At 44.0% G+C, this 17,500-nt stretch overlaps 1 protein-coding gene and 1 pseudogene across 1 annotated transcript in view; one reads left to right on the forward strand and one right to left on the reverse strand.

The window, feature by feature from the left end:
- Positions 1 to 4: 4 nt before the first annotated feature.
- The window catches only part of TRIM37 (tripartite motif containing 37), a gene marked incomplete at its 3' end in the record, with an annotated part of 187,900 nt that continues 170,404 nt past the window's right edge, over positions 5 to 17,500 (reverse strand). The window contains exons 20-24 of the mRNA XM_085876555.1: positions 15,920 to 16,117; positions 14,460 to 14,663; positions 4,206 to 4,319; positions 350 to 482; positions 5 to 17 (exon numbers count right to left, since the gene is read on the reverse strand). Of these exons, the coding sequence (XP_085732681.1) occupies positions 5 to 17; positions 350 to 482; positions 4,206 to 4,319; positions 14,460 to 14,663; positions 15,920 to 16,117 (662 nt within the window). The remainder of the gene's footprint in view (positions 18 to 349; positions 483 to 4,205; positions 4,320 to 14,459; positions 14,664 to 15,919; positions 16,118 to 17,500) is intronic.
- LOC147028507 (28S ribosomal RNA) lies at positions 12,385 to 13,109 on the forward strand (annotated as a pseudogene; the record flags this gene model as incomplete).

Raw genomic sequence — 17,500 nt, forward strand, 5'->3', positions numbered from 1 at the left:
TCCCTGCACACTGTGCACTAGGAAAAAAAAAACCCCCAAAAAACAATCATCTTATCAAATGGTTCTTCAAAGTTAAAACATCGTGTTTCATTTGGATACCTCAAAAATTCATCAAACTTTAGATCACAAAGTTCATCAAAAAATAACATGGAGGAAAGAGCAACTTGATTTAAACGCAGCAGTTTTCTTGCAGACAGATCAAGGAGAAAAGCAGATGAGCACAAGCTTATCCACAAGCCAATGTAAGTGGAAAGTTTAAATTAGGTTTATAACCTTTTTCTTTAATCCGGGAGATAGTTGAACAAAAACATACGACTGTAACAGCAATGTGAATCATCCATGAGCAAACCTGATTTTCCGTGGAACATGAGATGACGCGAGATCATCCTTTCCCTGAACTGGTGCAGTTCTTTCAGGACTGCCAGTTCGCCTGGATCCACTATTGGATATGCATTTGAAAGAGCCACGTTGGCCAGCAACTCCTGCAATAAAAAAAATTAATAAATAAATGCACCACAAATGAAAAACAATTTGTAATTATAAATGGTCCGCAGTCTCGTTAATCAGTTGAATAATAATGTTGTTGGGTCTTAAGGCCCAGTCACACCTTGGCGTTTTAGCCAGCAATGGCAATGTATTAAAAAGTATGTAAAACGCTGGCTTACGTTGAACTTTTGATGTTTTTTAAAAGATTCGGACGTATACATAACGACTTGGTCTTATGCATAACGTATTAGTAACGGACACAGAACGTTTCGTTGTGTTATAGATAACTTGTACCAACGAATGCTGAGCCTGTTGTCGGCCTTCACAACCTATGCCCAACGATAGTCTAACTTAGGCATAGCGCGTTGCACGCATCGCCGACGATCACGTGGCGTAGCCTATTAAAAGGCTGCCGCACAATGGTTCAAATCATAACCGCTGCAGAAATGGAAGTGTCAACATCGCAGTCACACCTTGGCGATCTTGCCAGCGTATGCCGACCTCTGAAAAATGCGTCCAAAACGCTGGCGCATGTCGAATACGGTATGGGTAAGTTTGGTATGTGTGAATAGAACGCTAAAGTACGCTATCATACGTTGTATTAAATGGAGTACGTCTTGTAATTTTAAACATGTTCAAAATTTTACGACGTACTTGCCGTATGACACACGCTCCGCATGCGATGGGAATAAGTTGTACGCACGATACGCGATCGTTGACACACATCGACACACGTTACTTGTACATTACTCATAAGTCGAAACACATCAAGGTAATGGTTAGCGTCAGTGTTCCAGACTCCCGGTTTTTTTTTTCTTCGGTATGACGGTGTTAAGTGTACAGTGCGGTTATGATTTAAATCGTTGAGCGGCAGCCTATTAATTATATTATATTATAACCGCACTAGAAATCGAAGTGTCAAAATCACCATCATACCGAAGGAAGGAAGAAAAAAAACCAGGGAGTCTGGAACACTGACGCTAAAGGCCCGGTCACACCTTGACGTTTTAGCCAAGGTATGCCGATTTTTTAATTTTTTTTCTAAAACGCTGGGACACGTTGAATACGTTATGGGTAAGTTTTGATAACATTGAGAGCACGCTGAAAAATACTGCCATACGTCGTTGTACATTGGCTTTAAACATTGTACTTTTTGGTTGTCCTCAAATTTTTTCATGCTTGAAATTTCACGACGTATGCCGGCGTATGACTCACACGTTCCGCTATGCTGGCCACAAGTTGTATGCACGGTCTGCGATCGTTGACAGACGTCAACACATGCTACTTGTAAGTTAATCATAAGTTGAGACACGCCGAGGTAATGTTTAGCGTACCCGAAACTCATTTCTAACCTATGATTAACGTGTTGTTGGCACGTTACGCGATCGTTGCCACACATCGACAGACGTTACTTTTAAGTTACTCATAGGCTGAAAGACGTCGGTATAATGGATCGTCCTTGCTTCAGCGTCCACGGCCACGGCCAGGACACTTATTTGCAGCATTCTTCAAACTTTTCTTTGGCATGACGAGGATGTTCACACTTCGATGTCGAGCTTGGCTACGATTCCAATTGTCCATCGGCAGCGTCTATTTAAAATAGTCGAGTTTGAGCGTTTTAACACGTTCAGAAGAAATGCTTCAAATTTCCAAACCCCAGCGTCAAAAAACAAAGGCGAGTGACAGCAATTTAAATCGTTCATTGCAAACAATGAAAATAGTTGAGTGGTACCGTTTAAAAGTCGTTGAGTGTAAAAAAAATCCAATTGTTGAGCGCAAGCGTCTACTTTCAATAGTGGGGTTTGAGCGATTTAGCACGTTCAATAGAAACGATTACAATTTCCGAGCGCCAGCGTCAAAAAACACAGGCGAGTGACAGCAATTTAAATCTTTCATTGTAAACAATGAAAATAGCTGAGTGGTACCGTTTAAAAGTCGTTGAGTGTAAAAAAATCCAATTGTTGAGCGCAAGCGTCTACTTTCAATAGTGGAGTTGCAGCCATTTAAATCGTTGAGTTTATCATTTAAATCGTTAAATTGTTAAAAGCAAGGACGATCCATCATAACCCACACCCTCCCCCTCACACTCACCTACTACTGCCAACATGAACAAACTACTACTAATACTAATACTGATACTGATACTGCTGACATGGACATCAACTCAAAAAGGACTCGAAAACACTGTTGGGTTCCCATTTTATGAACACCATTTTTATATACCAATTCCCAAAACCGCTGGGAACACGTCTTTATATGGCAGTTGTAAGCTAGAAACACGTGAATTTTTTTTTTGTCGACCAGAAGACGTCATTGGAATACGTCTACATACGTCGATGTGTGTTGGGACTACGTAAAGAATTGGTTCAAAGCACGTCAAACATAAGTTAGAAATAAGTTTCGCGTAAAAAAGACATTACCGTGACGTGTTTCGACTTATGAGTAGCTTATAAGTAGCCTTTGTGGACGTGTGTAAGCGTCCACATATCGTGTGTACAACTTATCCCCATCGCATGCGGAACGTGTGTCATACGCCGAGTACGTCGTAAAATTTTGAACATGTTTAAAATTTCTTGACGTACTCTACTTACTACGACGTATGATAGCGTACTTTAGCGTTGTACTCACGTATACCAAACTTGCTCATACCGTATTTGACGTGCCCCAACGTTTTAGACACATTTTTCTTAGGTCGGCATACGCTGGCAAGATCGCCAAGGTGTGACCGTGATGTTGACACTTCCATTTCTACGGCAGTTATGATTCGAATCGTTGTGCGTCAGCCTTTTAATGGGCTACGTCACGACATCGTCGGCGATGCGTGCAACGCGCTATGCCTAAGTTAGACTATCGTTGGGTATCGGTTGTGTAGGCCGACAACAGGTTCAGCATTCGTTGGTATAAGTTATCTATAACACAACGAAACGTTCTGTGTCCGCTACCAATGCGTTATACATAAGACCAAGTCGCGATGAATACGTCCGAATCTTTAAAAAAAAACATCAAAAGTTCAACGTAAGCCAGCGTTTTAGATACATTTTAATACGTTGCCATCGCTGGCTAAAACGTTAAGGTATGACCGGGCCTTAACCATTACCTTGATGTGTTTCGACTTATGAGTAACGTACAAGTAATGTGTGTCGAAGTGTGTCACCGATCGCGCAACGTGAGTACAACACGTTACTCATAGGTTAGAAATAAGTTTCGGGTACGCTAAACATTACCCCGACGTGTTTCGACTTATGAGTAACTTACAAGTAACGTGTGTCGACGTGTGTCAACGATCACGTGACGTGCCTACAACTAATGGCCAGCGTTATGCGGAACGTGTGAGTCATACGCTGGCATAAGTCTCAAAATTTCAAGCATGGAAAATTTGAGGACAACCGAAAAGTACAACGTTTAAAGCCAGCGTACAACGACGTATGGCAGTGTTTTTCAGCGTGCTCTCAATGTTATCAAAACTTACCCATAACGTATTCGACGTGTACCAGCGTTTTAGACAAATTTTCCAAAAATCGGCATAAGCTGGCTAAAACGTCAAGGTGTGACTGGGCCTTTAGGCACAAAAAGTATCCATTAAAGCCATAAAAGGTTGGTGAAATGGAAACGACTTAGCTTTGCATTTTTGGGTTTTTGACATTTTTGGGCAAAGGCATTAAGAGTAATAAGGCTAAGGGTTTTATAATGGAAGAAAGGAGGACAGAAGATTTGTTCACCTCCGTGAACTGCAGTCAATAAACCCCTTTCGACTGAATGTCTCGTGGAATCTTCCCCTCGAGACTCAATGAGCCGACGCAAAGCCAAGCTCGTACGTCCAACACCCCTGCCTGCTACAGATTAGACACGGCAGCAGGGTGGAAAGAAAGATTGCAAAAAGGCAGAAGTTAAAAAAATTTGCATACATTAAAAAACAAAAAATGAAATGCTGTACAAACATATTAAGCAATGATAAAATATTGTGATGGTCCCGGTCGGTCCGGATAACTCTGGTGCGAACTCGGGGAATTGCAATTCTTCCATGCCCATCACCCACCGCAAATATTCCTGGCCAGATCCTTGTGTCAAATCACGTTACCATACCACCGGAATCTTTTGGCTGGGCAAGTGACGTGCCGGGGTTGACACGGGACAGGTCTAAATAATCTGGCCGAGATCCCAGAATCCCGCATCACCGATCTTATTCGGCAGTTCGTAAACGTGCCAATCGCTATCTCAAACAGATTCCCTTTGAGCCGCCATATGGCACCATCACGAGCAAGCAAGATGAATCAAAAAATCAAGTTGAATTCAACAAGTATATTTGGTGTGGTTTGGAAAAAAAGGCATGTATTTTGCAATAGCAATCACAGATAATAAAGCACACACCATCAAGGATAGCGATTTCATCTCAAACCCGGTCAAGATGAATCAGTCATAATAGCAGCAAAATTTCCACCCCGACGATTGATCCTTAATGCTCAAGGAGGACGACGGTCACATTCTGTGTGGAGAGGGGTGTGATGTTGGCAGGGTAAAGTGGAGCTTGGCTTCCCATTAAGCACTTGGACTATGAACAGCTGCAAAGGACGCAAGACGCTCTCCCTGCAACTCCCTCGAGTGTCTCCTCTGGGCATCTCCAACCTTCCCGCTGCAGCACAAGCCTTTATCTCCTCTGGACCCCCAACTCATGCTTTGCCCCTCCTCGCTCACTGACCATTGGCCGCTGGCCCCATCTGAGGGCAACTAGCCTTGCAGGACCTCTGACCCAGCCGAGCGAGTGAGGTCAGATGCTTTGCTAGTTGGGGCCTGTTTTTTCCCAACCTAACCTTCTACCCCATGGCCTAATGAACTCTTTTCTACTCACAACAGCAAACAAAGGGTAAGAACATTACAATAAAGGTCAACTGGGATGTTATATCATTTTAGACACACACTGGGTGGGTTTCATGTGTCTGACTGTATGCAACAGCAACGCATATTTACTACTATCAGGATTACCAGGCATTGCTCGGGGGGGGATAAAATTGAAAAGGGAGTAGGACAGTGGGCGGGCCAGGGGCAAGGAGTAGGAGAGCTGCCGGGTTGGGGGTGGGGAGTTCTGAGAGTTGGCGGGCTGGGGTTAGGAGAGTTGGAAGGCCGGGTGAGGGAGGGTAGGAGAGCTGAAGGGCCGGTTGGGGGGAAAGAGTTGGAGGGCTGGGGGGAGGAGCAGGAGAATTTCTGGGGCAGGGGGCGGTGGAGGAGAGATGGTGTGCCAGGGGAGGGGGGGGGTAGGAGAGATGGCAGTGTGGTAAGGGGGGGCAGGAAAAGCGATTATTAACTCTGTAGAAGCTGAGACAGAAGCAATTGTTAACTCTGTACTTGCACTGCGTACTGCTGTCGCTACTCTGAAAGTGTTTGAAGAAAACGGCAGAGCTGACTGCGAAGCTGCTACAGATGGAATCAATCACAGTTCAATGAAAATATTTCCAGTAATAATTCAGTATTTCTACTGGAAGAATGGCGGTTTGCAGACAAAATTAATCGCGCTCCGGAGCACACCTAATGAGACTGCCGATACGATTGCTCATTACATAAAGGAAACTTAAAAAGAGTATCCTCTTTTTTTCGGATTGTCCCTCTTTGGAATCTCTTTTTTGAAAGTTCAAATATTGTAACCCGACTCATCAAATACGGTAAATATGGTACATAACTACCCTGAACTTTCGGTAAGTTTAGTTATTCGTATTGCAATTCCCTTAATATAATTTATGCATAATAACCTGGAGTCGTTTGCGCTATGGACAAATGCAAACATTAATAACTGTGTTGTATTGGTTTCACTTTCTGTGCAGAACAATTCTGGTATTCGCTCGACACAATCGTTAAAACGTTCTCTCATATTTACTTTCGACAAGTTAAGTTTGGGGTAGTTATGTACAGAAATAGCAAATTATTATGCATAAATTATATAAAGGGAATTACGATAAGAATAACTAAACTTATGGGATGTTAGGGTTAGGGTTGGGGTTAGACGGAATGCAATGACGTAAGGTGCGAGTTTAAACCAATGAGAGCCAGTGATGTCAAGGCCACACCCACAAAATGGTACAATATAATTTAGAATTTAATTTAGTGATATTATTATTAATGGTCATTAAAATAATGAAGTAGCCTATGTTCAACGGGAGGTCCAATTTGGTCTATGTGTCAAGTTTGGTTACACTAAACACTCAATATGGGAATGACTGTGCTATTATAAACATTTCAATAACCTCGAGGATCCATAACCGCACCAATATAAATATTGAATGAGAAACATTAAATATTAGTCACGTGTACGAAACTGTGAAAGACAGAGAACCGTGAAAGAAAAGAAAATTAGAGTAGAAAGAAAGAGAAAAAAGAAATGTAAAAACTTAAAAAAAAAACAGTTCAATTTGTTGTTTGGTATCAAAATGTCTGATATGTCTGTTATGTTATACAAATAGTTATCAAAACGTCTTGACCACCACTTGGATTGTAAAAGCAAAGTGGAACTTGCCTCAATCAACAGCTTAAATATATTTGGTAATTGCAAGGTGCTCAGAATTCATTGAAAAGCACAATGAAGCATCACATTGAGAGGCGGTTGGTGTCGTGGAGAACAATTGCTAGAAGTGGGAGGCAAGAGGCAGTCGGCATCACAGGAAGAGGCAGGTGGTGTTGGTCAGCAGCTTTCAGGTACAAGTTGAGTGGCATCATTCAGCAGCGTTGGGGTGTGAAGCTATCTCATCAGTCAGCACAGTCTCGTTGCTATCGTAATCCACACAGCCTGGGTGTCATTAAGGCCAGTCATCTAGAGCATATGTAAAATGATGCTGTGAAAGTTACTGCTCGAAATACCAATTTAATGGTCCTAATTCATCACACCTTGTTCTGAGGACAGCCTTTGAATGTGGATTGGACCAACAATTTTCACGAACTGGCTCGGCAAACGTGAAACTCAAATGGAGTTGGTTCGGGAAGTAATTTGCAATTTGATCATGGTGAAGGTGATAACTCACCTACTCTCCATTGAAAGACACCAAGGGATCTTCAACATCCGCTAAGTAATGCTGGCAGATGGGCCACGCGGGTTAGCGTCCATCTGTGGGACGGCGCACTCCATGATGTAACACCCTGCCTCCGAAGCACCAATCTGACAGTTTATAGTCTGATCCGGAATTGAATCCAGTCTCGGCAGATTCAAAGGTAGTCTTCAACCTCTGAATTATGCTGTTGGATTCCATTAAAGTTACCAGATTCAATATTGAGATGCAGAGTGCTTACTTTGCTTTATACTTAACCATTTCATAATTCCTGATATATATATATATATATATATATATATATATATATATATATATATATATATATATATATATATATATATATATATATATTGTCCTGTTCAACCAATCGTCATGAAGAGAGCAAAATAATCAACACACAGGGGAGAACAACATTTGCTATAGACTGCAAGTTTTCATGTGAGGATCCATGATCGATGTAGTCTCGAAAGCCTCAATTACCGGAGTTTACAAAATTTGTAAATTCCTGACTATCTGTGTTGGTGAGGTCTCTGGATATCCATGCAGGGAAAAATCCAATGGCCACCAGCAACCAGTTCTGGAAGACGGGTCATTGGGCTTAACATCCTTCTCATGAACAGCACACAAATTGATGTCCCATTCCGTGTGAACCAACAGAATGATCGTTTATGGTCGAGTCGGGATTTAAATCCCGGCAAGGCAGGCGAGCGAAAAGAGTACCAATTGCTCTCTTAATTCAAAGCTGAAAGGTTCCGCTACTTTTTGCAAGCTAAAAAACAACAACAAAAAAAGAGAGACTTGTGATCATTGTGCTGCAGCTGCCATTCAACTGCCATTTTTGATCCTTCGTACAGGAAGAAACTTCGTACAGAGGCGAAATAAAACAGAGCATCGCGACGGCCGGCGATCGAGTGTGGACGCGATGTGATTTCTGCCCAGTGCTCTGAATGTCAAAGTGATGAGATTCAGCGACGCGCGGGTAAACGGCGGGAGTAACTATGACTCTCTTATGGCGTCAGAGCTCCGAGTGTTAATCGAGCGATAAATCGATTCGAAATGCCTCGGGTCTCTGACCCCAACGTGCCCAAGATCTCCGCGTCCACGTCGCGGGAGTCGGAACAGTCGCCTACGGGGACTGTACCAAGTAGAGATCGGGCTTACCCAGGGTCTGGGATGTACTCCCCTTTCCCTAGGACAACACTCTCTGCAGTGCTGGAAAGCACCGACAGAAGAGATGTGGACACCGCCGCTGCGGCCGTCCCAGAGAGTGCGGTGGCGCTAGAGCCACAGGTGGCTCAAGGGCGCGAGCGCAAGTGCGTGTACGTGGACTGTGGTCGGACTTTCGGGACCAGGACTGGTCTCGGGGTACACAGACGAAGAGCACACCCCTTATTGTTCCGTGCGTCCAACCTTCCAGTGCGAATGAAGGCGTGATGGGACGACGAGGAGGTGTATGCTATGGCTGTCCGTGAGGCACAACTGGTACGAGGTGGGGAAAAGTTCCTAAATCAAACGCGAGTACAGTTTGTGCCCGGACGTTCACTAGAGGCCATCAAGGGGAAGCGGAGACAGGCCGCAGAAAAGCTCTTGTTTCAACAAAATTAACAGAGCAAGCCCAGGGAAACAACAGGCAAGATGGGCTCTCCCCTACGTCATGGGCACCCCTGAAGGACAAAGAAATCTCAGGAGTTGAGGTGGCTTCTCCAATAAGAAAAGTAAGGGTAGTAGATTCTACGCACGATGAGGAGATTGACCAAGCTGACTTAAACAATATAAATGAGAGTGATGATGACAAGTGGAAAAATGATATTATGAGGTATATGGAAGGGCTGCCAAAAGGCACCCAAGCATGGAGCGAGCACCGACTCAATGATTTGATCGGTCGCTTGCACGTGCTAAGCCCCGAATACCTTTGTGCCGAACTGATAATACTGAGCGTGAAAGGCAGCACCCACACAGTCGGAGTTACCGGTGGTCATAATAAAAGGATACCCGGGAAAGACAACAAGAGTATGGCGAGGCGATGATCGAAGAAATAAAACTGTACCGACATGCGAGCCAGATATACCCCATGCCAAGGACGGGGGAAAAGAGGTACTAAAGAGGAATGCTCGGAGAACCGAGTTCGCCGCGATCCAACGGTTGATTCGCGTGAATCCTGGTCGAGCCGCCAGACAATGTATCGCATGAGCTTGGGGTCAAAATAAATCTTCGGTGGATCCCACAATGATGTATAGTACCGCTTCTGGAAGGAAATCTTCGAGAGAAAGTCGGAAGCGAGTGCTGAACATTCTGATAACATCAAGGCATCTTGGCAGCTGGTGCGACCGATCACACCCCAAGATGTGGAGATGGAAAGACCTTGTTAAGGAACGGCGCACCTGGTGTGGATGGTATCAACCTTCGGTTTATCCGTTCCATACCCAACAACTGTCTATGCAAAATGTTCAACCTGTGGTTGCTTATGGGGTACCTGCCGCTATGTCTTAAACGACACAGAACGGTGCTCATCCCTAAGGCTAACAACCCGAAGAGTGCTTCGGAATATCGCCCGATTACGATTAGCAGCTTTCTTGTGCGCCTCCACCACAAGATAATCACCAAACGGTGTTCATCAGCTTTTGAGTTACATCCGGCACAGCGGGCATTTAGGAAGGGTGATGGGTGTGCCGAGAATGTCATGCTTCTTGACGCCATCCTCCGGGATGCTACACAAAACCTTCAACCCCTGCGACTAGCTGTGCTGGATGTTTCCAAAGCTTTTGATTCGGTTAACCACAGTGCGGTCTTGAATGCGGCTGCGAGGATGGGTGCTCCGCCATCGCTCCTCCGTTACCTTAAACAGTCGTATGAAGGTTGTGTGACGCACTTGGACTGCTGTCGCGATTCACCGATCTCGATGACCCGAGGAGTCAAACAAGGCGACCCCCTCTCCCCCATCCTATTCAACTCTGCGTTGGATAGAGTGTTGAGGAATATTCCTGATGGGGTGGGAGCGAGACTCGGAAAAACGTTGGTGCCAACTTTGGCATTTGCGGATGACCTTGTCTTGTGTTCACGTACATCCTCTGGGCTCCAAAGGTCTCTGGACGCGGTGCAAGCTTGCCTAGCTGAGGCTGGCCTGGCGCTAAATGTGGATAAATCCGCAACCCAAGCCATTACCATCGACGGGAAGGCAAAACGATACTTGGTGGACACTTCCCAAGTGTTCCACCTTGGGCAGTAGAGCCTGAACGTGTTGGACACGACGAGCCGGTTAAAATACTTGGGAATACAATTCCAACCCCACGGGGTTGTCCCATCTCATGGATCTGTCCTTGAGGAAGGACTGAGAAACCTAAAACGGGCACCTCTGAAACCCCAACAAAGAATGTTCATGCTGAGAGACCACCTCATGCCCAAACTCCAGCATGAGCTCGTCCTGGGAGCACCCCAAAGAGGAACACTTCGTAAGCTGGATGTGCAGATGCGACATCACGTCAGGTTGTGGCTAAGATTGCCGAAGGATACTCCTTTCGCGTACCTTTATGCCCGATCGGCGGATGGCGGACTGGGCTTGCCCCAGCTCTCAATAATGGTTCCTATTTTGCGGGAAAAACGGATGTGCGGGCTTGAGCAATCAGACAGCCCTTACATCAAAGCTGTCATCGGTACAAGATTGGGTGATATGGTGAGGACGAGGAACACACACAATCTGCATTATGGTGGAGAGCGCCCAAAATCAACTAAGCAGGCGGATGCCGTCACGGCCAAGCTTTTATATCATGCAGTGGACGGGCGAGGCCTACTGGAAGCAAATAGGGTCCCTGAGCCGAATGGCTGGGTTCTCAGCCACTCTCGGCTCCAGTCCGGTAGAGCCTAGATTGATTCGGTGAAGGTGAGGGGAAACTTGCTCCCCACCAGATCCAGATCAAGCCGTGGTAGACGGGGACCGGGAAACGAAGGATGGTGCGATGGAAGTTGTCATGTGAAGGAGTCCTTGAACCATATCTCCCAAGCATGTGTTCGAACCCATGGTGGAAGAGTTCGGCGGCATGACGCAGTCTCTCGCTTCGTCTGCGGCCGACTACGACAACGTGGGTTTATCGCCATTGAGGAACCAAGGATTCCAACACCAGCGGGGATCCGAAAGCCGGACATAATAGCCGACAGAAACGGAAAGCCGGTGGTGTTGGACACGCAGATCAAGAGTGATACTCTCAGCTTGTCGGAAGAACATGCAAGGAAAAGGAGATATTATGACACTCCGGATATCCTTGACTGGGTAACGAGTAAATTCGGCAGTGAAACGTTCCACTCGTCTCTTCTATCACTCTCAATTGGCACAGAGTATGGGCACTGGAATCAGCTGCCATGCTTCGCGAACTCGGCCTTAGTCAAGCCGACCTCATACTCATTTCATTGATGGTCGTAGAAAAGATCGCCCTGATCTTTAGGGAGTTCAAGCGGTCCGCACACGCGCATAACGTGGCACCAGTAGAAGGTTTACCTCACTCCAGAATCGTGCCGCGAGAATAAATAGGACGTACGTATGGACGTCAAAGAAGAGATAAGTCACAAGGCCGGTTTTGGTCATTCGACTGCGTGACAATTGAAAGGCGGAGTCCCGACGGGAAGATACACGGTTTGCCCATGGAGATCATCGTACCACGGGGCATGAACCGGACCCTCGTCGTGCCCCTGCAAGCGGATGATGGGAGGATACAGAATGTGCCCAGGAAGAAAAACGGGGTTTTCTCCAGGTTCTTCCACGGGAAACGCACCAGGATCAAGATATCATCCGCATAGTATTGAGCGTCCAGACGGCAGGGAGACAGGTGCTTGCGACTCTGGGCCTCTACACCGAATCTTGGCGGAATCAGCGGGGAAAGAAGACCCTTTTGAGCTTGACTCGAGCCCAATTCTGTGAAGGGACTTGAGAGGCGTAGAATAAGTGGGAGGCCCGCCGGGGCTCGCGTGGTTCGACCCCGTGAGGGGCGCAAGGCGCGCGTCGTCGCCGACGCGGAGCCGCCGGTGAAATACCACTACTCTTACCGTTCCTTTACTAACCCGGTGAGACGGGGAGTGCAGGTCCCCTGGTCGGGGGGTCCCGCGTTTCTGGTGCGAAGCCCAAGGGTCGGTCGGCGTGGCGCGCCTTTGCGTTCCTCGTGTGCGCGTCGCGCGCGCTCGCCGGCGAACGGCTCGGGCGACCCGCTCCAGGGACAGTTTCGGGCGGGGAGTTTGACTGGGGCGGTACGCCTGTCAAACGGTAACGCAGGTGTCCTAAGGCGAGCTCAGGGAGGACGGAAACCTCCCGTGTAGCAGAAGAGCGAAAGCTCGCTTCATCTCGATTTTCAGTACGAATACAGACCGTGAAAGCGTGACCTCACGATCCTTTTGACTTTTTGGGTTTTAAGCAAGAGGTGTCAGAAAAGTTACCACAGGGATAACTAGCTTGTGGCGGCCAAGCGTCCATAGCGACGTCGCTTTTTGATCCTTCGATGTCGGCTCTTCCTATCATTGCGAAGCAGAATTCGCCAAGCGTTGGATTGTTCACCCACTAACAGGGAACGTGAGCTGGGTTTAGACCGTCGTGAGACAGGTTAGTTTTACTAAAAATTAAAGAATGAATTTATAACGTTTTTAGTATTGCACTTCCTGTTTGTCGTTACATAACAGCACACTCAAAATAAAGCCAATATATTTATACACCGTCCAAAATAGAAACGATTCGTTTGCATATCATGAACATCCACGCAAGGATCATATGTAATATACATAAATTTTTTTTGTGTAAAAATGTCGTAAACACTGTATTTAAAAAATAAGCACAAAGAACCAATGGATGGCGTTTATGGTATTTCACTTCCTGTTTCGTGACATATCAGCTCACTCCAAATAAAGACAAGCTGTTTATACACCGCTCAAAATAGAAACGATACGTTTTCATATCATGAACAACCACGTAAGCATGCAATGTAATGTAATTATATGTGTAGTAAAAATGTCTTAAACACTGAATTCAAAGAAGAAAAAGAAAAAGACAGAAAGAACGAATTGATGGCATTTTTATAGTATTGTACTTCCTGTTTCGTTATATATCAGCTCACTCGAAATAAAGTCAAGCTCTTTATACACCGTCCAAAATAGAAACGATACATTTTCATATGATCAACAACCACGCACGAATAATTTGGAGTTTTTTTTTTTTTGGTAAAAATCTCGTAAACATTAGACTTGAAATAAAAAAGAAAGAATAAAAAAATAAAGAACGAATTTATGGCGTTTTTAGTATTTGACTTTCTGTTTGTCGTTACATACCAGCCCACTCGAAATAAAGCCAAGCTGTTTATACACCATCCTAAATAGAAACGATACGTTTTCATATGATGAACAACTACGCAATGATGCTATGTATTATATAATATATATATATAATATATATAATATACATATACATATAAAAAAATATAAATATATATATATATATATATATATATATATATATATATATATATATATATATATACACATCTTTCTGTTCAGAAAGAGCATAAACATAAGAAAAACATGGCAGAATAATTTTTCCAAAAAGATGTCAAGATAAGCATTGTGAAGGGATAGTTCAATAGCAATTGATTTCAATTGATGAACAAACCCTCATGAAGAAGGGATAACCTCTCTGTCAATTTACCAAAAGAGACAAACAGCTCAAGGTTGTTCTAATTAGGGCGCCAATTCTGGTAGTGTAAATATTTTTTAAATTTTAAACAATGTCACTGCAAATCAATAAAAATTGATTGTGCAATGTGCAGAACAAGGGAAAAGCCAGTGGGCACGATACTGAATCATCAATGACTAACCTCTCCCTCAACTACAGACCCACAACGAAAAAAAACCGCATCTTAAATAATTTAACGCGAGTTCATGTCTTGTGGCAACAAATTTGCACATTCCACTCACCCGTGGGCAAAGTTGCAGCAAATTGCACAACAGTTCCAATATCCACACCTGCCAGCAACGACTGATTTCCGGAGAGACCCTTGCTCTCATGGAACTTGCTACGCCCAGCTCCCGACAGCTTTTTTCGGACGGCAGCATCGAGCGGGGAAATGGCAAGCAAAGGCTGCGAGTGAGGAAGGCAGTCTTGCCCCTTTCGTGCGACTCCTAGGGATGACCATGATGTCATAAACGAGTTGATGAAGCATTAAATAATAACGTGCAATAATAATTAATACTTTGTAACAATAACCAATTACAAGATTCTTGGCATTGGGCTGGACGTCTGGTAAAAAGTCAAGATTCATACATAGCAGGCTTTGAGCCCTGGGCAATGGGAAGTGACAGGTATTACGATCAAGACACGAGCAATTTTCAAATAAACAAATTTTGAATTTAATTGTAGATAATACAAATCAATGAAAGAAATTCATGAATACTTTTTAACTAATGGAGTAAACTTGGACAGCTCAGGTGCTTGAGCATAGCTTACACATCTTTTGAATAAATAATGTAAAGATATGCCAGTAAGCAAATATATGATAAAGATGTAATGCTGTCACAGCAGTCGGTATATGGTGTAATACTGTCATCTCTTGGCAGCACTCCAATGATCTTTGCCTGATTTTCTTTTAAAGTTTTATATCTTGGAGCAAGTGTTTTCTTATTTATGGTTAAAAAAGAAATGGGGGCACTGGACTCAAATGAAACACCAATAGTGCCTAAAAGCATGGCAGTAATGCGCAGTACCCATTTCTGGGACAGAATAGCCGATGTTTGAAGGACTGACGACGAGGCCTGATAGTCAGGAAAGATAAGGGGGTAAAAAGGCTCAACGAGTAATACATCTAACATTCTCTCAGCAAATTACATTTGAAGTTTACAAAAATGGCACATTGTGGTCATGGGAAGCTTGAGCACATTTGGTCGTCAAGAGGTATTTCTGATGCAGATGCAACAATGCATGTCATTACTGCCGCAGGATTGCTGAAGGATTGCACATAATGTCACTTTCAAACAGAGACAAGTGAGTCCTTGGAGACTTGAAATTTGCCATTACACTTTGGAATAAATAAAATAAACTGCTGTGGTTGCATGGCTGGCAATCTGAGCAAGCAGTGTAGATCTGACGACATGTGGGTGATATACATTGCGAACTTGTCGGGAAATTGGTCATGACCTGAAGTCTGCAAGGGGGTGGGCATACAAATGACACAGGAAGGGCCTGCAACATAATTAAGGAGAAACACACAAGGTAAAGAAGAGAAAGCTACAATTTGTGTGACACCGTGACAGCAAGGAAAATTGCCTTAAAGTGAGAAGACAAATTTTCATACAAGGGTTGTTTTCTCTTGGCCAAGGGGGTGGGGGAAGAATACCCATAAAGAACACTATTGTGCGATGTTTTCAAGGATGAGACCTACGATGGGACGGGGCATCAGAGACGGCGGCAGGAGTGGTGGTCTGTGGCCGGGAAGGGAAGCACAGGGAGGTGTCGGCCTCTCTCAATTCCATCAATTGCAGCAGCAAACTGGGGTCAAGATCGAGCAAGCTACTGGGCGAGTAGCCGGCAGGTCGCCCACCAGCACGGCACAACCCCAGTTCCAGCAGGCTCGCACTGCCTGGGTATCACACGCATGTCCGTTGCAAGTACAGCTTTTAAACTGCTTCATGGTTTGGATTTTATTCACAAGGAACTTTAACGCAGGAGGGCATTTGACCCATCATGCCTGCACTACATCAACACCACATTAAATCAATCGATCAGTATATCGACTTGAATTTGGTGGGAGTGGGGTGTGGGAGGTGGAGGAGTGGGGATGAGAACAGTTGGGCAGGCACAGCCATCAGCAAGGTGTTTGATATATATATATATATATATATATATATATATATATATATATATATATATATATATATATATGTAAAATTCAAAATGCTAAAAAAAAAAAAATTGGGAGTAGGGTGAGGAATGAACAAACACTGACAACACATTCACCTTTTGATGAGACCCTCCAACAGACATCCCAATCATGACCCAGGTATCCAATCAATGGTCCACATTCAAAAGGCAAATAAAAAAATACAATTCTATAGATGTACACCAACGGAACTTTCTGAGCACAAGTAATGATTCATGTGATTAATAAACATTTGGTGTAACCTCAGAAATAACTGTAAAGCAGCGTTTTGGAGTTTTGGAAATGCTACATTAGGAAGCAGCAAAATCGCACTTTGTGGAAAAGGTACAAAATAAAAACACTTCAGCTCTCATAGTGTATGGAGCCGAATTAAAATCAATCACCACGAACACGATTGGCCTCCAACTCACATCAACTTCACCATGACAAATATTCAGAGAATTTCATCTTCTATTGCTACATTTTTGGTTGCCATGAACATTCTTGTCTTGTTGGCTATGGTATTTGGTATATAGCAAAGATGCTATCCTAAAACTATTTCTCAATGGAACTCTCTCCCTTAAAGGACTTTTGAAATTACAATCTGGTAGCATATCAGTTAAGGCTTGTGATATCATAAATACGACTTGCAACCCACCAGGGTTGTGGTATGGATTGTTTGTGTTTACATTTGTGAACCATGAATTAATCGAGTAATTGTACATTCTTGATGAAAAATTGTTTGGGGGGTTAGTGGACAGTTGTTTCGTTTTGTTATTTGACAATTAAACAATTTTAAAAAAAAGTTTTGTACAAAATACCCACATCACAAAATCTCTCCACCATGATCTCGTGATGAAAAATATCGAACACAGAACTCAAGTCCAGTAAAACCACACCCGAGACCATTTCTCTTCCCATAACTTGAAGTATCATTATTCAAAGCATAACTCAAATAAGTCATTACTCAAAGCAGAGCAGTTTCAACACTATGGTTTCTCCTGAAGACTGATGGCCATGGATATAGGAGCCCTTGTTCAGCTACACTTGTGAGAATACTAGAAGAAAGCATTCGTTCGGTGACTTTTGACAGAATTTTAATGT

The sequence above is a fragment of the Eptatretus burgeri genome, chromosome 4 (assembly GCF_056783735.1).
Source record: "Eptatretus burgeri isolate ZD-2024b chromosome 4, Ebu_testis_v1, whole genome shotgun sequence".
Lineage (NCBI taxonomy): Eukaryota > Metazoa > Chordata > Myxini > Myxiniformes > Myxinidae > Eptatretus > Eptatretus burgeri.